Source organism: Microtus oregoni, unplaced genomic scaffold (assembly GCF_018167655.1).
Source record: "Microtus oregoni isolate MIOR12 unplaced genomic scaffold, Mior012 000036F_ref0000092, whole genome shotgun sequence".
Lineage (NCBI taxonomy): Eukaryota > Metazoa > Chordata > Mammalia > Rodentia > Cricetidae > Microtus > Microtus oregoni.
In genome coordinates this window covers 2623710-2646174 of record NW_024543095.1, presented here as the reverse complement: position 1 = coordinate 2646174, position 22465 = coordinate 2623710, and the positions used below count along the sequence as shown (strand labels likewise).

At 44.5% G+C, this 22465-nt stretch overlaps 1 protein-coding gene across 1 annotated transcript in view; it reads right to left on the bottom strand.

The window, feature by feature from the left end:
• Nucleotides 1–16111: 16111 nt before the first annotated feature.
• The window catches only part of Wdr43 (WD repeat domain 43), a 41572-nt gene continuing 35218 nt past the window's right edge, over nucleotides 16112–22465 (bottom strand). Inside the window, exons 15-18 of the mRNA XM_041631269.1 lie at nucleotides 21093–21206; nucleotides 20420–20489; nucleotides 17716–17765; nucleotides 16112–17630 (exon numbers count right to left, since the gene is read on the bottom strand). Of these exons, the coding sequence (XP_041487203.1) occupies nucleotides 17445–17630; nucleotides 17716–17765; nucleotides 20420–20489; nucleotides 21093–21206 (420 nt within the window). The 3' untranslated portion in view covers nucleotides 16112–17444. The remainder of the gene's footprint in view (nucleotides 17631–17715; nucleotides 17766–20419; nucleotides 20490–21092; nucleotides 21207–22465) is intronic.

Genomic DNA, 22465 nt, shown 5'->3' with positions numbered 1-22465 from the left:
CTCCGCTCCCTTTGCTCTCTAGGGGCACTCACCTCTGAGAACGGGAGCATCAAGTTTCCCTAGAGCGACCCTGGAGCTGAGCAACCCAGAGAGACCCCGGAAGGTTTACTACCCGCGCAGACCAGCGTCACCTCCCCAGCACCTACCCTCAGCACCTCCACAGTAGTTCCTTCCTTACACCCTCCCAGCCCCTCCCTCCCCCCAACCACAGGATCTTTCTATGTAGCCCTAGCTGGCCTGGAGTTCTCTATGTGGCGCATGCTGTCCTAGGACTCTCTAGGTAGATCATGCTATACTGGGACTCTGTGTAGCCCTGGCTGTCCTGGAACTTCCTTTGTTACCAGACTGGCCTGGAATTCTCTATACAGCCCTGGCTGCCCTGGAACTCTATATAGCCCTGGCTGGCCTTGAACTCATAAACACACAGAGTCCTTCACAGTAGCTTCTCTGTGACTATTTGAAATGAATTAATTAAACAGTTTAAAGATAAAGATTTACAAGCTCACTGCCACATTCAGGAAGAACTCCATCTGCCTTGGAAGCCTCTCAGGACGGTCGCGGTAATCAGTACACAGTCACTTCATTTTAGCCGCCGACAGACAATTTGGTTCTGACCCTAATCCAGTGTCTCTCACCTTCCTAATGCCACAACCATTTAATATAGTTCCTCGTGTTGAGCTGGCCCCAAGCATAAAGTTGCTTCATGGCTACTTCTAGACTGTAATGTTGCTACTGTTATGAATCGTAATGTAAATACCTGATCTGCAGAAACACCCCAGGGGTCCTGACCCACAGGTTGAGAACCAGTGGCAGGGCCTAGTCCTTCGACAAACATGTCACCATGGATCCTCTTAGCCTTCGCCTATCTGTAAAGTGGGTCAGCATCCATGTCTAGCAACAGGAAGATGTAGATGTCCTGAACACGTGCCCTACTGCATGGCAAGCACACACACCATGGTGTAAGGCAACCTTTGAACCCCACAGCCAGGCTGGGCTGGGTTGGCTCTGGGTACCACGGCCCAGCCTCCTCTTGTGGACCTTCCTACCCCCTTCACATAAAGAACCTGCTCTCATCCTCTGGCTCGGGCACAGCCCGGCAGCCACACACGCTACCCTGTGAAACATGGGTCGGTCCCGTGTCAGGTCTCTCAAATCCATCGCTCGCTATCCAGGCTCTCATAAGGTTAGAGAGGGACACAGATGCGACTCCAGTGGGGGCAGGGACAGTGAGACCCTGAGAAGTCTTCTTCTCTGAGACTGACTGCTGCCCCAAGACCAGAACTGTGCCTCCAATCTGCAGCCCTGGGTTCTGATCGTTGCGGGTTGTGAAGTTTGACGCTCTGACTTCCCTACTATAGACCAGGATGGTCTCGGCCACATGGAGATGCCATGAAGCATATGGGGCAGGGGGATAGAAAGTGTGGGCTACATCTCTCCGTGCCTTTGCCTCATGAGTACCAATCAGCAGTCACTGAGTACACTGAGTACACTGAGTAGAGGTGGCAGGGCCACAAGTGCCCGAAACGGGAACAGAAGGGATTCTGCTCCTAACTCTGCCACTGATTTTACTCTGTGGCTTCTGATGAAGCCCTGGGCCTTCCTTAGCCGTCCAAACTGTCACTCATAACTAAGAGCCTCAGACACTAGGTGACCTCCATGGTCAGAGAGGATGGCTGACCTTCCTCACTTCCATAGGCAGAGAGAGACAGAGGCAAGTGACATGACTTCCAAACTGACCTTACCTCATTACCTCAACTGACCTTTGCCTCATGGTCCCCAAAATCTCACTCTTGCCCCCAAACCACAACCCCTACCCTCAGAGCCTGGTCGATGAAACTAATTGCTTGCTTCTATGAGGTATGTAGGATACACCTGTTCTCCTTTCTCCCCACCCTCCAAATGGGGTGTCCGAGAGGAGCAACTTCTGTCTCACAGTCACAGGAAAGGGTTTGAAAGAGGATGCTCTCCTCCAGGGCTCACTGAGTGGGGGCGGGGATAACAGGGGGTGGGATGATCGGATGGGATGGGGTCAGTGGAACAGACTAGGAGAGGATGGGATGGACAGATGGACAGGATGGTGTGGATAGATATGACAAAGTCAATAGCTGGTGTGGGATAGGAAGGGAAAAGACGGGAGGATCCAGAAAATTACAGGTGGGAAGCAGAAATGAGAAGGAGAGCGGATGGGGTTGCTACTGCAAATCTGTAATTAGTGAATTCCATAAATGAAAGTTAAGCAAAAGTAGAGAATGAGGTGGCAGGCGGGAGAGGAGGTCATTCTGAGCCGCTGGATCAAGCATGACCCGTAAAGGCCTTCGTTACCGCAGTGAGGGAGGTGGGCTTGAGCTGAAGCTGACAGACTTCCCAGTGGAGCAATGGACGCCATCAGCGCAACTTCGGCAGCCTCCAGTGCTGAGAGGGACATGTGGTGACTGGCAGAGAGCCTGGCACATCCTGCTCACTGACTGGTAACCCAGTCTGACCCCCATGAACCCAGATTACATCTCTGGTGTGGACTTCAGTGAGCCTTTCCCAACGCAGAAGAGAGCCACTCCCTGGGTAAGAAGGCTAGCAAGCGAGTCAGACGCGACCCACAGGGACCAGAGCCTGGGGCCAGGTGCAAAGGGAAATGCCACACCTACTTAAGATCCACTTCTCCTCAGCACACTAGAGAAGGATGTCAGCCAGCCAGCGCCATCCAAAGGGCATGCCATAATCAGGCTCAGAAAGGTAAAGACAAAAGAGAGAATCCTGAAAGCAATTGAAGAGAGAAGGTCGTTGTCTATAAAGGACCATGGTATGAAGGATAATGAATTTCCCATAAGAAATGATGCAGGCCCAAAGAGGGGCCTCCAGGACACAGTGCATAAGCAGTGGTGAAAAGAGAGAATAAGGACCAGAGGATGTTAGAGCCCCGCTTGGCCATCAACAGAGTAGCCATGACGGCCAAAGACCCTGGGAGCTTGGAGTAGAAGAGGGTCAACTCCCTAACACACAGATCTAAGTCAGCATTCAAAGACAGGTCCAGTCCTCCACACTCACCCTTAGAGATGCTCAAGAAGCCAGATAACCTTCTAGAACATTCACTGTAGATCTGGACTCTTCCCACATCAACCCTCACTTACCTACCAACCCTACCAAGAGCCTTTACATCTCAGAGATTCTGGAATGCGTAGGAAATGGAAGACATAGTCTCCTGAACTCTGGGTAAGTCATATGCTCTCTTCCAACTTGAAGCATACCCTTGGCCAGGCCCGTCCAGAGCCAGTGCTCCATCCCGCCCAGCAGCTCCCCAACTGAGTTTTGTAGAATAAATGTAAAAGCAAGAATAGAAGTTTGTATGGAGAAGGAAGAATAGACACAACGGGCATAAATGCCACTTCTTAGGGCCTTTAGCATGCTCTAGGAGCTGGGGCAGCTGAGCTCCATTAGAGTTGAAGCATGAAGCAACTCCCAAATCCATACAATTATGGAGACCAGCTTATACGTGAAAGGCTTCTGAATACCGGAGTTTTGAAGGATCCTTGTGAACCTCATCTCTCATACATTTCAAGGTTTTCAAGGCAACAGACCAGACCTTGATGTACATAGCCAAATAACAAATTTATTCTTCAGTTCAGATACAAATATTGTACTACTTAAGGTCATAGAAAAAAATATAGAAAAAAATCAGATGCCCAGGAAAATATCCTCCTTTGACAAGGTCTCTCTCTGTGCCTCTGTCTCTCTGTCTCTGTCTCTGTCTCTGTCTCTCTCTCTCTCTCTCCAACAGAAACATCTTCATTGGCTCCCCTTAAGTCACCACCACAAGAAAAAGAAGTTCTCACCACAAGGAAGTTTGCGAAAGACGTCCCCACCGCCACCAATGCAGTTTTAAAACCATAAACAGCCACCAGCACAAATCTACCGAGTGCCTCCCCCGAGTGACTGACAAACACTCCCAGGCTACCTGAGCTGCTACCTTCAGGCTTCCTTCCAAGATGCTGGTCCCCAGGGGTTCAAGCTCTCAGCACAGGTCCCCTAGGAAAGAGACAGTGAGTGGGAATGACGATTGCAGACATGTTGCAGGAGAGGACAAGCCAGGGCTGGCCGGAGGGACAGCAGCCCGATGGCTCTGATGTGAAAGGGAAGAGAAGGCGCTTGTTCCTCACTATTCGCCAGGGCGACAGTAACCATGGATATAAATCAATTTTTGAAGCTTGTCCGTCACCAGCTAAACACAAAGAGCATTCTCTGTTGGAGCCACGGGCAGGCAGAGATAAACAGAGCAGCGCAGGTGAAGGGACAATCAGGTATGGAGCAAAGCAAACCTGGTGCCTTCACCACTTCTCCATCCTGAGGGACTGTGTTACGTGTAAACAGATGACAGCAGCGACCCGTCTAGAATTTGTTACGGAAAAAAAATTATAGAGAGAGATGGGGGAGAGGAAGAAGCCCAGATGATGGGGGAAATAAATATTAGATAGAATTAGAAAGGCATGACTGGATACGTCTGTAGGACAAGAACCTGAGAGGCTGAGACAGGAGAATAGCTTGGGTACAGACCCTGTCTCAGAAAAAAATAATAATAATCAATAATATTAATAATAGCCGAGTGGTGATGGCACATGCGTTTACTCTCAGCACAAGGGAGCCAGAGGCAGGCTCTATGAGTCAGTGGCCAGCCTGATCTACAGAGCAGGAGAGCCAATGTTACACAGAGAAATTCTGTCTCAGAAAATAATAATACTAATCTACATACAAAAGCAAGTGAACAAACCTTTTAAACATACAAGGTTCAAGTAGGGGCTGAGAAGATGGCTCAGCAGTTGAAAAGACACACTGCTCTTGCAGAGGACCTCAGTTTGGTTCCCAGCATCCACAGTGAGTGACTCACACCAATCTGCTACTCCAGCTCCAGGGGATCCTACAGATCTGGCCTCGCTGGGCACATGTCCTCATATGCCGACAGCCACACACAGGTAAACACACATGTCCTCATATGTCGACAGCCACACAGGTAAACACACATGTCCTCATATGCCGACAGCCACACAGGTAAACACACATGTCCTCATATGCCGACAGCCACACACAGGTACACAATTTTCAAAAATGTAAAAATAAATCTTCTCTAAACAGATTAAATTAAATGTCCTTGGGAGAAGAAGAAGAAAGGTTGTGGACCTGGTGCCTACTTGGCTCAGTGGCCTTGGTCTAGCCTTGGCCCTGTGCAGTACCGGTTCCTGGACCTCGTAAACTGTTCTAGCTCCATCTGAGGTGCCCCATCCAGTCTCCATTTTGCAGAAGATAAGTTCATTCATAGAAGGTAAGAGGCTTGCCAAAGGCCACCAAGGGGGGGTCATGGGCTGGACTAGCACATCCCAGAGCTTTCAAAGTGCTCAGTTTCTTCACGAGAAAAGGAAAGGCCAGCTGTGCCGGGGCCAGCAGAGGACAATTCCAGGTAAGAGTCAGCAAGCTTTAATTTGTTTTTTCTTTCTTTCTTTCTTTCCTTCTTTCTTTCTTCTTAGCAGAGTGGTGTGTTTGTGTTGTTTAAAAAATTAAAGCTCTACATTTATAAATAAAACACAAAATCTTTTGAAATCTGATAATTTTTTTTTAAAAAAAAGTTATCTGGTTTTGCCCATTCACTTAAGCAATGCTTTAAAAAAAAAAACAAGCCCTCGGGATGCAGAGGCAGGTAAATCTCTGTGTTTAAAGCCAGCCTGGTCCACATAGCACATTCCAGGCTAGACAAGGTTACATAGTGAGACCTTGTCTGATGCTAGTTAATTAATTTGTAAATGGAGGTTAATCTGTCTTCTCCTGCCCATAGTTGCTTCCAAATAATAACTTAGAGACTTATATTAATTATTAATGCTCAACCAATAGCTCAGGCTTATTACTTGCTAACTCTTACACTTAAATTAACCCATAATTCTATCTATGTTTTGTCACATGGATCAAGCCTTGTTACCTCATCTTCTAAATGTCCTGTTTGTTAGGTGGCTGGCTGGTATCTCTCTCAACTCTGCCCCTCCTCATCTGAGTTCTCAGTTTAATTGTCCCATCTAACCTTATTCTGCCCAGCTACTGGTCAAACAGCTTATACTATTAACCAATGAGAGGAATACATATTTACAACATACAGAAAGATCATCCCACAGCATTAATTAACTAATTAAAAAATACACAAATAAGATAGCCCTGGAGTTAGAGAGACAGCTCAGCAGTTAAGAGCACTTTCTGCTCTTCCACGGGACTGGAGCACTGTTCCCAGCACCCATTTTGAGCAGCCCACAATTGCCTGTAAGTCCAGCTCCAGAGGAGCCAACTCCTTCTTCTGGCTACTGAGGGCACTGCACACACATGGCATATACACTTTCAGAAATGCACATGCATGCACACACATAATTAAAAATGAGTCTAAAAAAGAAACAAAGCAAGTGTACTCAATCCCAGCACTGAGAGGCAGAGGCAGGAGGATCAGGAGTGAGGTTATCAGAGTTTGAGATCAGATTGGGCTACGTGACACCTTGACTCCAAAAGAAAAGAAAAGAAAAGAAAAGAAAAGAAAAGAAAAGAAAAGAAAAGAAAAAGGGAGGGGAGGAGAGGAGAGGGGAGGGAAAGAAAGGAAAAGAAAAGAAGAAAAAAATTAAGGCCCTTGTGAACCTGAAAATGTATTGTGAATTTCTAAAAATGAATGTTTTTTTTATATATATATAAACTTGTACATTTGCAGATCTGGAGACAGGGTTTCTCTGTAGCTTTGGAGCCTGTCCTAGAACTAGCTCGTGTAGACCAGGCTGGCCTCGAACTCACAGAGATCTGCCTGTCTCTACCTCCCAAGGGCTGGGATTAAAGGCGTGTGCCACCACCGCCCGGCATATCTGGAGACTTTTAAACACAAAGCAAATGCAGTTTTCTGTGATACAGGAAATTTCTCAGCCCATTTTGACAAACCCTTCTGAACTGCAGTGCTGTCCTGTGAACACATGGGGGGCCTGCCATGCACAGCTAAAATGGGTACAGTCAATGCAGGAAACCCCTCCTGTGGCAAGAGAGTCCAGCCTCTCTGCATGCGTGCACACACAATCACAGGACAAAGTGCAGAAGAACATACGCCGTAACATTGATTTCGCTTACTGAAGCAAACGGGGGCGGGAATTATTGGTGATGGTATTTCCACTGGTATTTTAAACCTTTTTAATATCATTTATTTATTTGTTGCTTTAAGGCAAGGTCTCACTCTGTGGCTCTGACTTGAACTCTCCTTGTAAACCAAAGAGGCCTCAAACTCATAGAGATCCACCTCCCTCTGCCTCCTGAGTGCTGAGATTAAAGGCGTATACCACCGTTGCCTAATTTAAGACTTTTTAACCTAATTTGTCATTACTAGGGACTAAACCCAGGGCCTTGAACTAGCAAGGTCCTCTACCAGTGATCTATCTTTCATAGCCTCTTATTTTTATTTGGGGATGAGGTTTTGCTAAATTACCGAGCCTGACCTTGAACTTACTATGTAGCTCATGACTCAAACTCTGATCGCAGCTTCCACTAGCTGGAGTTACAGGCCTCAGCTAAGGTTTCCTACTTAACAACCAGATCCAGTAAGGAAACCTTGGCCCATCCTAGTTATGAGAAATAAAACCAGATAACAGGGGCATCACAGCGATGACTAAGGAGTATTAAATACAACCTGGAGTGGATATACACACACCTTTAATCCCAGCACTCAGGAGGCAGAGACAGGCGGATCTCTGTGAGTTGAGGCCAGTCTGGTCAACACAGTGAGTACCAGGATATCCAAGCCTATATAGAGAGACCTTGTGTCAAAACAACTAAATAAACTGGGTGGTGGTGGCACACGCCCTTAATCCCAGCACTTGGGAGGCAGAGGCAGGTGGATCTCTGTGAGTTTGAGGTCAGCCTGGTCTACAAAGCAAGTTCCAGGACAGCCATGACTGTTATACAGAGAAACCCTGTCTCAAAAACAAAACAAAGCAAACAATAAAAACAAAAATGAAACAAACAAACAAAACTAAATAAAGCTGCCAGTTGTGGTGGATCTACAGATAGATCTCTATAGTTTCCAGGTCAGCCTGGTCTACACAGAGAATTCCAGGACAACCAAGAAATATAGTGAGACCCCGTCTCAAAAAGCAAGGGGCAGGGAGGGGAATGAAAGAGACATTAAATATGAACTGGATATTTTATAATAAACTAAGAAATGTTGAGGCTGGAGAGGTGGTTCAGAGGCTCAGAGCACTGGTTGCTCTTGCAGAAGACCTGGGTTTACTGGGCCCAGAGCACATAGCACCTCACCACCATGGGTGATTCCGGTCCTAGGTGGTCTGATGCCCTCTGCTGGTCTCCACGAGTACTACATGCACATGGTGCACAGACACACATGCAGACAAAACACCCAAACAAAAAATAAAATAAAAAAGAAATATACCTTCTGACTTTGGGGGGAGGAGGTGGTTATGTAAGGAGTCATAACGTTTAGGAAATGTATGTATTTGTTACAGTGTCATGACATCTCTAACATGCCTTCAAATACAGCAGCAAAAATAAACACAGGCACACAGACAAAACATTGACAATGCTAACTGAATGTATGCAGATGACTAAAGTGATTAATTCAAATCTTTTTGTTTGTTTGCTTGTTTGCTCGCTTGCTTGGTTGTTGGGTTGGTTTTTTTCCCCATACAGGGTTTCTCTGTGTAACAACCCTGGCTGTCCTGGGTCTCACTTTGTAGACCGGGCTGGCCTAGAACTCACAGAGATTCCTGCTTCCCAAGTGCTGGGATTAAAGCCGTGCAACCACCACACCGGCTATTTGGTTGGTTTGGTTTGGTTTGTTTGTTGTTGTTGTTTTCTTTTTTAAGGTCTCTCTATATAACCTTGACTGTCCTGGAGCTTGCTGTGTAGACTAAGATGGCCTCCAACTCTGCTTTCTGTCTTCTGAGTGCTGGGATTAAAAGCAGGCACCATCACGCCTAGATAATTCTCGCTTCTCTGTATAATTGAATTTTTCAAAAGTTTGGAAAGGAAAGGAAGTAAAAAACAAAACTTAGCCCTCACGCTACCATTGAGCAAATGTGAAATTCTAGACCGAACAAAGTCCACGCGGGAAAACATGTCCGTTGTCGCATAGCGCAGATGGTTCCTTTTAAGGAAACTGGAAAACGAGAAAGCTCTGCGACTTGACTGTTAGACACTAAGAGTTGCCCATGCGGCGGCTGTGAGCGGGGTATTGCTCAGGTTAGTCCTGTGGAGAGTGCCCAGGTCCAGGAGGAGGGAATATCTGCTTCCGCGGGGCCACTGTCCACCTCAGAGGATCTGCAGATGCAGTCACCACCGGAAGACCCGGTGTCCTTCAAATGGGGATGGAATTTCATTCCTGAAAGAAAAAAAAAAAAAAACTGGAAGTCCCTCGGGGGAGGGGGGTGTTTCTCTGGCCAAATCCAAAAGGCTGGTGGTACCCAGAACGGGGACTTTCTTGGATGGCAAAGTTGCCCGAAGCAAGGCTGACACCTAGTGGTTTGTTTTGATTTTGACGATTTACACTTGGACCTCCGCCAAAAGCAACACAGGAATACCCTGTAAAATCCACAGCCAAGACGTCCACTGGAAGAAGGAACCCTGAGTACTGAATCCTCCCCACGTACACACTCATTTGATTTCTTGCAAGCAGGAATCTCAGAAAACTGAATGAACGGCCTCGATTCTAAAGAGTTCTTGTTGCAGGGTTCTAGAAGGCATCGATCAAGCAACTATTTGACCCTGACTTTCCTTTAAACACCCCTACTTTCCAAGGCTCTCCCTCGAATTCTAGAGCAGCATTGGCCGCTGATTAAGATCAGTCCTCTTCTGTGGCTCCCATGGCCCTCTACTGGGAAGGTTGGTTACATTTCCTTCACCGTCTCCTGTAGCATAATCAAGTGTTCCGCTGTGTCTCCCAACCCATCCTCATGCCTAAGTTACAAGCACCTTAGTCCCACTCCCAGGGACTGGAACCCACCTGTGCACAGAGCTATGCGAGAAGAGGTGCCCCGAGAGTCCTTCCCAAAGGGTATTCCCCTGAGGTACACCCCTGTCCTCAGGTATCCAATAACTCGAAGTTTGAAATAAGTAGTCGTTCGTTCATGAGGTAGAGCTGACAAATATCACAGGCTCTGGTCATCACTTCCATGGTAATTACCCCAGGCTCCAGGGTGGAAGCAAGAGACGTGATTCTTCAAAGATTTAAAAAAAAAAATGGGCTGGAGATATGGCTCAGCGGTTAAGAGTAGTTAATGGTTGCTCTTCTTAGAGGACCCAGGTTCAATTCCCAGCACCCACAGGGCAGCTCACAACAGTCTGTAACTCCAGTTCCCAGAGGATTCGACACCCTCATTCGGACATACGTGCAGGTAAAACACTAATGTATATAAAGTAAAGAAACAAATCATTTTTTAAAGATTTATTTATTTATTATGTATACAACATTCCTTCCATGTCTGCCTGCGGGCCAGAAGAGGGCACCAGATCTCATTATAAATGGCTGTGCGCCACCATGTGGTTGCTGGGAATTGAACTCAGGATCTCTGGAAGAGCAGTCAGTGCTCTTAACCTCTGAGCCATCTCTCCAGCCCCAAGAAATAAATCATTAATAAAATAAATAAATCATTAAAAAAACCTATAATCCCTTCCAAACAAAATGAAACATAAATCAATTCTAACAAACCTATTGGCTGGTCAAAAAGCAAATCAAAATTCCCATAGGATTTATAGGATTTATGTTTAACTAGGTCAAAGGAAAGTGTCCCACATCAAATTCCACCTGAAATCTGTTCAAGCCAAACTAGGAGGCAACCCGACGGGTCTATGGGAATCTTAAGTACCAGAACCTGTACCCAGAATACTAACCATTGGCCATAGTTATCTTCATTGTCAAAACGGCTGCATTCAGAGCCATCCAGGAGACACTCTGGACATGCCTGTGAGGGTGTTCCCTAAGAGGTTTTACCTGAGGAAGCAAACGCCTCCTTGGGTGTGGGTAGCACCATCTTGTGAGCTGGGACCCCAGAACTAATGTAAAGAGGAAAAGATACAGAAAGCAAATAAACACTTGCTTCCTAGCTGTGAACCAGGGTGACCAGCTGCCTCGGCTCTGCTGCCTTATGGACGCTCAAACCACAAGTCAAAACAGAACGTCTTTCCTTCAGTCAAGTATCCAGCTCAGCATCCTAGAGAATCCAATCCAGCATCCTAGAAGGATGCTGACACAGCGCCTACACAAGGAGCGTGAGCAGCCTCTGGAACCTTCCTTAGGACACTAAAAACAACCTATTATCATTGATCAGGAAATAGCCTACCAGTCTGAAGCTGGTGGGCGGGACAAAGTAATCTGTATTGGAGTCCTCCACCGCCAAGCTGATCTTCACACAGTTTAACACAGTGAAGCAGTTTTGTTGCTGCATACAGTATTACCATCCATGTCAGTGTCTTCAGCCTAACCCTGCGACCCTTTAATACAGTTCCTCATGTTGTGGTGACCCCCACATGATAATCATTAAATTGTCTTGTTGTTACTTCATAACTGTTGATCTATGTGGAAAAAGAGAAACCATCCATTTCTCACCAGCACATCTGTCTACACACAGATCCACAGAAATATGGAGGGACCAACTACAAAAGAACCAGTTACCTCTGCATGCAGCTGTTCCCAGGTGGGATTCTGGAAAAGGATCAGAGGCTGTGGGCCTTCATCTTCTCTAGAGCAGTGGTTCTCAACCTTCTAATGCTGCGACCCTTTAATACAACCCCTCATGTTGTGCTGATCCCCAACTTATAAAATTGTTTTTGTTACTGCTTCATAACTGTAATTTTGCTACAGCTAAATTATGTAATGTAAATACTTGTGTTTTCCAGTGGTCTTAAGCTACCCCTGTGAAAAGGCTGCTCAACACAGGGTCGTGCCCCACAGGTTGAGAAAACTGCTTTAGAGGCATGCATTCTACATCACTTGCCTACTTTATGTCGATTTTAACACTAGGCTGGTAAAGCTCAGCAGGTAAAGGCTCTTGACCCCAGGCCTGACAGCTGAGTTTGATCCCTGGGATCTGTCCACAAGTTGTTTGTCCTTTGACCTCCACACACGTGCTGTGAGATGCTAGTGTGCGTGAGCCCCACCCCAACACCTAACCATAACCTGTCCAGTCCATATGTTACTCGTGTTTCCAGGGCTGTTAGGTGCTGGACAACAAACTAGTGTGCTCTTCCCTGGGGAAGGCCACCTCGCTTGCTCCCAGCTTTCCTCAGCTATGTGTAGTGTTTTGGGTAGAGTTGAGGCCTTGTGGGCTTTTTTCCTGTCCACTTGAGCACGTCCCTTGGTTTCAAGCTTGTTCTGCTCCTGTTTGGGCGGCCATGGCAGTGAGATTTTGTGGAGATTTTACTAGGAGACACAGCCTCACAACAAACTCCCTGGTCCTCTGGCTCTCACAATTTTTCCAGCCCGAGGCGCAGGAGTGTTTTGTGTCCATTGCCATCAGGTTCCACCGTTCTGTTAATTGATTGGTTATGGTTTTCTGCATTGTCTCCATCCATTGCAAAGAGAAACGTTCTTGATGAGGGGTGAAGATGAGACTTATATGTCTATACGGGTATTTATAATTGTTGTTAAGGACTATATTAGTTTAATAGCTTCAACAAGATGAGTCTTCTCCAACAGCCATGGCTTCATGAGCACTGAGCTACGTTTCCAGTACCAGGCATGGTTTCCCTCTTTTTGAGTGGGCTTGAAAACCAATTAGAGAGCTGTTGGTTACCATCAAGGTGAGCCGGCCACTACAGTACCTTTAGGGTCAAGTCATTCTGGTTACTAGAGTTATCGTAGCTGGAGAGGATGATGGAGTAAGATCTTTGCAACCCCACCAACTGTGACATCCCTCCGGCACTTGTTGGTCAGAACAGTGTGCTTTTAAAAAGGAAATTCACTTTTGGAAAACAGGAATTTTTGTCTACTCAAGAGGTTAAATTTCTTTAAAGTGTCAGATTTAAACAGAAATTTTCTCTAGAACTTACCTCTTAGCCTTTCCTTCCCATACTGGAAAAATGTCTAACAATAAACCTAAAAACAATTGCTTAAACACATCCACATTTGTTCCAAGGTTCCCTCAGTTACTGTCCCGTTGGGTTCTTGCAGCGTCCTTGAGGCAAGATGGCATGATGGTTACTCTCCTGTCTCACAACAACAAAATAGCACTGAGGTTATCACACTGGTGTGAACCCAGAATTTGCTCTCTTGGTTATCACACTGCAGTGTGACCCCAGAATTTGTGCTCCAGCTTCTGTCCGTTGGTTTGATCTTTCATGATGAACTTAATTGTATTCTGCTGATCTGCCTTTCTCATACCCAGATCTCTCACAAGGCACCAATTAAACAGGCTGCCAGGTGTACAAATGACTTCCTGATACACAGAATTTCACCCTGAAGTTAGAATGTTCATCTTTGTCATGTGTTTCTAACTACAATCAAAGAAAGGGTTCTGCCTAATGGAGAATAATAATTAAAAAGATCAAAATCTAGCTGAATCTATTGTCTGTTCCTTGGGGGCAGCTACGTGTACTGTTGAGGTACCAACAGTCACAAGCTTAATCAACAGCTCTAAATGGTACCGAAGGAGACCCAGCACACCCAAATCTCAGTAACACTGTCCTGTGAGAAGAAAAACTGGGGTGGAAGGACAGGAACTAGCAGTCCTCACTGAAGCCAGGACATCAAAGCCTGTCACTGGGGAAGGACCGCAGCTGTCCCTGGCACCAGCTGCGAAGACACCACCCACCCATTTCTCTACTACAGTGCCACACTTGGTTAAAAAACCAATCATCTAACGATAGAACTGGGTTACTGTGTGACTTTTCTGTGTAGATAGAAAGAGGACGTGTCATCACTCAGCATGCAATCTTCTGAGGGGTCTTTTTCCTCAGTGAACTTGAAGCTTGTTAACCCATTAATACCCCTTGTGGCTCTGTGAACTGGGGTCAAGTTTTGTCAGCGTAAGCAATACTGCTGAAGTACCACAAAGTCAAGACTCAGAGAGGAAAAGAAAACTAAATTTTATGCCCGAGAGGCCTTCAAAGAGGGGAACAAGTGGTCACTCAAAAGGCAACATGAAAATCCTTGCTGCCTGGGAGGGATCAGTAGACCTGTCGTTCACAGCTCGGAGAACCTAGAGCTAAGACAGTCAATTCCAATCTGCAGAATTCTAGCACTGCTGAGTTCTGTGCGCTCGTGTCTCCTCTTTATGTCCCGTTTCTCTCTTCCCAAAATGCTGGAGCACACTGTGTCTTGTGCTTCTTCCATTCCTATTACTACTCTCCAGGGAAACTTGGGAGCAATGCCATGACAACCATGTCAAGGCCAAATGGCTACCTCCATCCAAATCTCAGCATCGCCTTCGAAGTTCTGCAAGTTATCAGAAAATGTCAAATAACCAGCAGTGTTCGGGATGCCTGGGGGAATATTAAATAGTCAGGTCCTGCCAAAAGAACAGCGTGAGCAGTGGTGGTGGACCAGCCACCCATGCCTGTCACACCTTGCAGCAAAGGCTAACTCTAACTTCAAAACAATCTGACAACAACCAGTTCTCTCCAACTCCGTTACTACTGGTCCATGTCACCATCATGGATTACTTCAAAAACAAGGGTTCTATTGCAGTCCTGAAAAACTGAATTCTTAACTGCAAATGCTGAGTATTCTGCTCCAATATGACAAGTCTCTCCCTCTCAGAGAGCATAACTTCTGCAATGGTCTCCAGGCCTGACCTCAGCACCTTTCTGACCTTTCTCGTGCTGACTTCCAACACCAACTGCCCTTGGGCCTTTGCTCACTGTCTCCATCCACTTACTTGACTCACCTTCTCCAATGTCCAGATCTCAACAACCAGATTACACCTCATGTAATTTACGCCTTCACCCCTCCAACGCCCTTCCATACTGCTTTCATCCCACATTTATGAATCAGTTTCCTTCCCCCCCCCACCCCCCCCCCCCCGGCCAACTCTGAGCTCTGCATTATTCTAACAAGGACCTGAAGTGACTACTTTGGCTTGGCTTAGAAACTGGGGTTGCCAGTCCGTCCCTGAGGACATTTTGTCAGGGTATACACACAAAACAACAACAACAAAAAACAGAGCCTGGGACACTTCAACCAGGAAACAAAGCAAAGAGGAAGAGTTGACAGCACCTCTTGAGAACATAGTAGAAACCTTCAACTAATTATTAAGAAAAAGGGGTGAGGAGTGGGGCTGGGGGAGAGAACACCTGGCCTTTAAGGCTTCAACCATTAGGGATATTTATCCAAACCACGGCAACCAGACGCTCCGGGAAGCGGTTGCCTTTATCCAACAGTATATACATTAGGCGCCTAAATAACCCCCAGCATAGTGGACAAGTAAATATATCATGTTGGGAACTGTCCTTCACAGGGATTATGTTCATTTCACACGTCAATCAAATGTCCAAACCTCAGACCTCTTTTAAGGATTCAAAAAAACCAATCAACATACTCAAAAGTTGTCTATACCTAAGGCAACAAACACAAAAACCCAGAACTTACAGTACTGTACAGCACAACTTAAGTGAACTCACAGAATATCAAATAACACAGGATGAGGGAGAATACTCTAGATTTAAACACGACAACCACTAGGTCATGTGATCATCGATGTGACAATGGTAGCAGGCTTCAAGACCCAAGTAACACACGCACACACTTCACTGTCTCAACTGAAAGAACACCACAGTCAAATTCTCTATCTCTAGAAAAAAAGTTACAAAGGTCTTAATAAACAGTAAAAATTTCCCTTGTTGCTGCTGTTTCGTGATACCTAACTAAACATAACCACCTATTGTTTATGTCTAGAACCTTGGAATATGCAGTTGCAGGTGGCTCCAGAAATAATCAACCATCACTGGCAGATTTAAAACAAGATGCCTGTTCCTTTTACTGCTGCAAACTTGAATATATAACAGGCCTTGAGAGTATTTACCTATGACTGCTAGGAGGGAAGCCACCATCATGCCATAAGCCCAAACACCCGGCTACAGTCTCTACACATACCACGAGACACACGCTGGGTAAAGATGAGTATTTATTTACTTTACAAAGAGAATGGTATTAAATTGCCATAAACAACTCCATTTATAGACAAATAACAACTGTACATCGCACCAGCAGCTTGCCCAAGATGCTCTTCCTGCTCCGGCTGTGCAGCCTGCTCTGCCTCTGATGGAGTCCTCCCAGATAGCGGTGATCTTACACATCCTTCTGCAGAAGTGAGCTCTCCATCTGCCCCTTAGTGAGCACTAAGTCAGTACTAGCTCACTCTTTTAAAAACAAGACAAATTACTGGTAATTTGAAAAAGCTGTGTAGCACACCAAAATACTTATTTATACATACATAAAAAAATCTTGAATAAGATTTATCATTTTTAAAGATAAACAGATACCCTAGCCCTGCCAAGAGTGGGTAATGAAAAGGAAAGAAAACGTTAAATTACTGAATTATAAAAATAGTTTCTTTGGAAAAAAAACTCCAGCAAGGTTATCATTAATATCTAAAACCAAAGAGAAAAAAATAAACAATTGTTCTCTGATCCATTAGTAATTTAAATAAAAATGGAAACCTCTTCAAAAGCAGCAGTGACTGAAGTTTTAAAAAGTCGCAGGTTAGAGCATAACTCATCTATACACAGATGATTCTCTACAGTCTGCAGACAAGAACACCCTTGATATGGCTAAATCTTTGCTTCTTTAATTACCATTATTTTGTTTTGTTTAAAAAAATATCTCAGACGACACTTTAAAAAATAAGTGTTATTTTGGGGAAGCACTCCCAATATCAATCTGACCTAAGCCAGATGACCAGTTAGCAGACAAAACTAGGGGCACGGGGATTCTATTTCTGCAAATCACAACCGTTTTAAGTTTTAGTTATTCCTTCATGTTTTATGAAAATGTATCAAATTAGGTAAGCCAGATTAAAAACAATTCATTAGTGCTGCTTTGGCATCTGGACTGGATGAAGATACCAACCTGAGATGAGCCGACTCCTTCCCAAGCGTCCAGTTCCTGACCCCTATGGCATGTCTGTCTTCACCTAAGTCAGTCTGTGATAGAACCAATCGTACTAGAGTATTATATTATAAAAATATACCATATATTGGACACTCATGTCAGTACATGGAAGAAAGTGTGTCTATTTACTGTGTAAAGTTTATTAACATTTGAATGAAACACTCTTATTTACACAGTTAAAGTCTGGGGCACTCAGGACAGGAAGGTGGTGTGGCCTTTGTGAACTTGGAAGCATATGGCGGCCTCTGGTCTCCCGGCACGGGGCAAGCCTCCCTGGGAGGATGCGGCAGCATCGGGCAAGATGAGCCAGGGTTCACAGTGTGAACGGCTGCTGTCTTCACTCTTCTTCACTTTCATTTTCAGGATCTAGGTCAGAATCTCCATTTAATTCTTTATCACTTGACACATCTCTGTCCTCGCCATTCTCTTCCACATCTTCAGCATCCTCATCTTCCTCTCCATTGTCTTCATCAACACCTTCATCTTTTTCACTGTCTTTCTCTTCATCTTCATCCCAGTTATCCTGGTGAAAATAGCAAAGGAAAGCATTGGTGAAGAGCTTCCTTAGGGTGAAGATAAAAAGCAGCTGATCAGAAAACACCACTCACATCAGAATCCTTTTCTGCAATTTCATCATCGGACTCCTCTTCTGAAGACTCTGTAAGAGAGCAGCAGGTACAGTGCTGAAACACAGTACAGCTAGCACCTGTGACTAAGCCACCACCACCGGAAGTCGATGAATATTTTTCTTTGTTGCTTGCATGGTTTGGGCTGGGATTTTGTGTGTCTCACAGGCACATTCTACAGCGTCAAATGGCCTGTCTTCAGCAAGCCTCCACCATCAGGAGCTCTCAAAGACTTTCACAAACCAGATTTGATGTTGGGGTGAATCTGGAGACTATTCTGAGTAAGCAGAGGCATTTTACAGAGTTGGCTTAAAAAAAAAAAAGTAAGATGACACAGGATAGGACTAAAGAATCGGGTTGGACAGTAGGTTCAGAGATTAAGAATGCTGTCTGTTCTTGCAGAGGACCCAGGTTCCATTCCCAGCACCTCCATGGCAGTTTACACATACAGACATTCAGGCAAAATACTCATACATGTAAAATAATCTAAAAAACAATTAAGGCATTAGCCACGCATGGTGGCACACACCTTTAACCCCAACACACAGGGAGGCAGAGGCAGGTGGATCTCTGTGGGGGCAGCCTGGGCTACAGAATGAGTTCCAGGGCAGCCAGGACTACACAGATAAACCCTGTCTTGGGGAAAAGAGAAAAAGAAAAGCGTCACTGCATGGTGTCACCTCGCTGGTGCTTCACTTTGCACTTCTTTAAGGTCACCACACTTAGTAATTATTTTCCTCCAGGAAGGTAGCCCACACATGCTTTGTCATGGCACAATCTTTCTGCACCATTTCCTGAAAAGGCAGTCAGCCCTGGACACTAGACTCTGTGCTGACACAACACCACAGAGTTCTACAGATCTTCCAGGCTGACCTGGCATGCAAGGTAAGCTTTTGGATCTTGTTCATCTAAATCAGTTACTCTAATTTTCTTGTTTCACTTAAATAAGCAAAATATTAAATAATTGTAATATTTTTAGAATTTATTTTATAATAAAAAATTTATAATTTAAATCACTTAAATATGCAAAATATTAAGTAATTTGGACGTTACCAGCAACTTTAAAATACAGGATTTTCTCTTTGAAAATGACTTAATTAGCTACTGCTGAGGTGTAATGCTGCTGGCTCCTTTCTGCTGCCTTTGGCGTGCAGGACTTGCTGATCTGCATACCACCTATTAATAACAGCTGACTGCAGATTCTACTGCAGTTACTGTGTGCCAAAGGATAGTATGTGTCAAGTCGAAAGTGTTAGACTTCTTTAGGAAGAACATCTGGAACTAATAAGACATATATTACTATCTCGTTCTTAGCTTCACTAGTGTTTATCTATTGTTTTATATGGGTTTACGATGAGGAAATTACTTTCAATTCCTCGGTTGCTCCAATTGTTAGAGATGTGTAGATGGTAAAACTTCTGAATTCATTTCTATGCCAGTGTTCTCCAGCGACATCTGTTATACCAATCACTGCATTAGAAGATTTTCTGATGCTATGTTACCTTGTAATATGTTTTTTAAAAGATTAATTTATTTATTATGTATTCAGTGTTCTGCCTGCATACATGTCTGCAGGCCAGAAGAGGGCACCAGATGGTTGTGAGCCAACATATGATTGCTGGGAATTGAGCTCAGGGCCTTCTAGAAGAGCAGCCATGTCTTCAGCTCACCTTGCAATAGTTAAATAAAATACTTAGCAAAAAGTTCTATAATCGATAAACTACCCGGGATATCTAAGCATTAAGTCTCAGGCTTAATTATAATTACTTATACATATTGACTATACAAATTCACCTAAAATATTCTGGACTCTGGCTGAAACTGTTAACAAGGCTTTACCAGATTCATAATACACCTAAACTGTATATAGAGGAGGGAATATCTATTATTAATAAGGGTTAATAAAAAAAAATCAGCTACCAAACTTCAACTTGGTATCTGTCAGGGGTTGACTAAGCCTATTTTATTACAGTTATCTTGTGCCTACAACAAAACACATGTGCAAGTCAGGATACATCTTTTGGGAGTCAATTCTCTCCTACCACCATGTGGATCCTAAGGATTGAACTCAAGTCCTCCCTCAGCCTTAGTGGCAAGTACCATTATCTGCTGAGTCATCTCTCTGGTCTCTATTAAGAACATTTTAGAGCAAATGGCTTTGAAGTCAGTTTTGGTCACTAACATTCCTAATTACTAACAATGTCATGGTCTCCCAGTTTCAGGCTCTGCTAAGACTACAGCACTTGTCAGCGGATCACAGGTTCGCCTCACTTCCCTCAGGTTGATCAGGCTGATAGAGGAGAGTAAAGAAACAAGACTTCCATGCTCTCATTTATATGCAGAAACTAGGTTTAAAAGCATGTGTACATATGCAAATTTAAATGCATTACGTAAGTCACCAAAACAGGAAGAGGATCACACAGCACAGCTGTGGGAACTAGAAACAAGGAAAGAGGACCAACCGGCTTGAGGGAGGGGACATGGAGTAAGGCAGAAGGTATGCGCACAAGAGAAAACTATGAAGACACATATATTTGAAGATTCCATGAGAAAACCCACCACTCTGTATGCTAACCTAAAATATTAACTTAAAAGCTTATGTAGGCATTTCCACAAAGGTAACAGAACCGAATTACTGTGAAAAAAACTAGACTGACTATATGCAGCCTCTACCCCAACTGTTTACCTTCTTCATATACCAATTTTGCCTTCTGTTGAGGGGAAGGCATCTTTTTCATTTTTTCTGATGCTGTAACCTGGAAGGCAGAATTATGAAGCAATTATAAGCTTATCTCAAGTATAACCAACATCACACCTAGTTCCCCAACATTCAGCTAGTTCACCCTCCCCGCTAGACTTCCCCCAAAGGAATGAAATACAAGTTGGAACACAGGAAAAATAAAAAAGGGGAAATTATTGTGATTAGAAAAACCACATGCAGTTATTAGAGCATTACTACACCAAAATGTTAACTCTACATGCCCTGCAGCTACCTCACTGCTCACAGTCACAGGCTGAGCTAGAGTGCAGTATAGACGCCCTGTAACTCACTGAGCTAAAGATGCAATGGTGAGGAGGCTGGGGCCTGTAGCTTCAGCACTCTTGAAGGCAGAGACAACAGTAAAATCACCCTTAGCTACTGAGTATGTTCTCGCTAGCCTTGGGGAGGAGTAAGAGAATAAATACAAATGGGGAGGGGCACAGTTAAGATTTTCCCACTGTCACTCAAGAAACACTTCCAGGTTAAAGCCCGCATTCTAATTTGTCAATTTCTTACTCAACTTGAGCCTGTTACTACACGAATAAGTCCTCATTCCTATCAGCCAAGTCTGAGCTGGAAATTTTTTTGATTTGCTTACTTGTGTGATAAGAAGAATGAGTTTTCCGTGCAGGTGTGAGAGTTTCTGGAAAGATTTGACTCTGCTTTCCATTAGCTGGTAGAGGGTCCCCAGCTGGTGCACCAGGTCAGGCAACTAGAAAAAGCAGACAAAGAAATGTCACCAATTCACAGCATCACCACACAGTCATGCTCAGCCCAGCGCAGGAGCTGGCCCTGCACAAGCATCTGTCAGAAGCACTTCTAGGGATAGTGGAGCTTTAGGATACAGCCTAGCAACACCACAAATTTTCAAAAAAGACCCTTGATATCCTGACAGGAAAAAATAACTTCAAAACGGCACAAATCACCACCGCTGGCCAGTGGTGGCACACACCTTTAATTAATCTCAGCCTGGGAGGCAGAGGCAGGCAGATCTCCATAATTTCAATGCCAGACTGGTCTACAGAGCAAGTTCCAGGACAGCAGAAGCTACACAAAGAAACTACCTCAGGGAGGAAAAAAAAGACAACTCAGCTAGGGCAAAGGCAGAATGAACTCCTGTATACTGATAAACTATTGCAGACAAGAACAACACAGGGCAGATAATGAAAATTCTCCACCACACATCTCTGAGTTGAAGAAATTCCCTCTGAATCTTAGCAAGGACTTTCCTTTGAATCAATCTGGCACATTATCCACACTTGTCTCTGGAACACCAGAAGCTTCTCCCACACATGTGTGATTCTACACATGAATGCATACTATTTATTTTTACCACTAAGAGGAGGGGACCTATAACTTAACTGTGGGTGTTTCTTTTTAAGTCATTTGCTAAAACCTTCTGGGAAAATATACCATAAATGCTAAGTAAATAAAAGAACAAATAAAATTTTATTTTTAGTTTAAAATATAACTGATAGCCAGGCATGAAGACTAGTGCCTGTAATGCAGCACTTAGGTAACTGAGGCAGGATTGGCAGGAGTACAAAGCCAGACTGAGCCTCAAAGTGGTTCCAGACTAGTCCAAAGCACTGCCTCAAAACAACAACAACAACAACAACAACAAAAAAGCCTCATAATTGGGGCTGCAGAGATGAGTTAGCAATTAGAGAACTCAGGTTTGGTTTCCAGTACCCACATGGTGGCTCACAACCATTGGTAACTTCAGTTCCAGGAGATCCAATGCCCTCTTCTGACCTTCATGAGCATCTGGTACATATACATATACATATATGTATATGTATGTATATGTGTACAGACAAAAAACTCATACACATAAAAGGAAAAAACATCAGAACAGGTCAATGAAATGCTGCTAAGCCTGATAACCTGAGTTTGATTCCCCAAACCCACATTAAGGCAGAGTCAAGTTGTCCTCCAGTCTCCACACATCATGGTATAAGCACCCCCAAC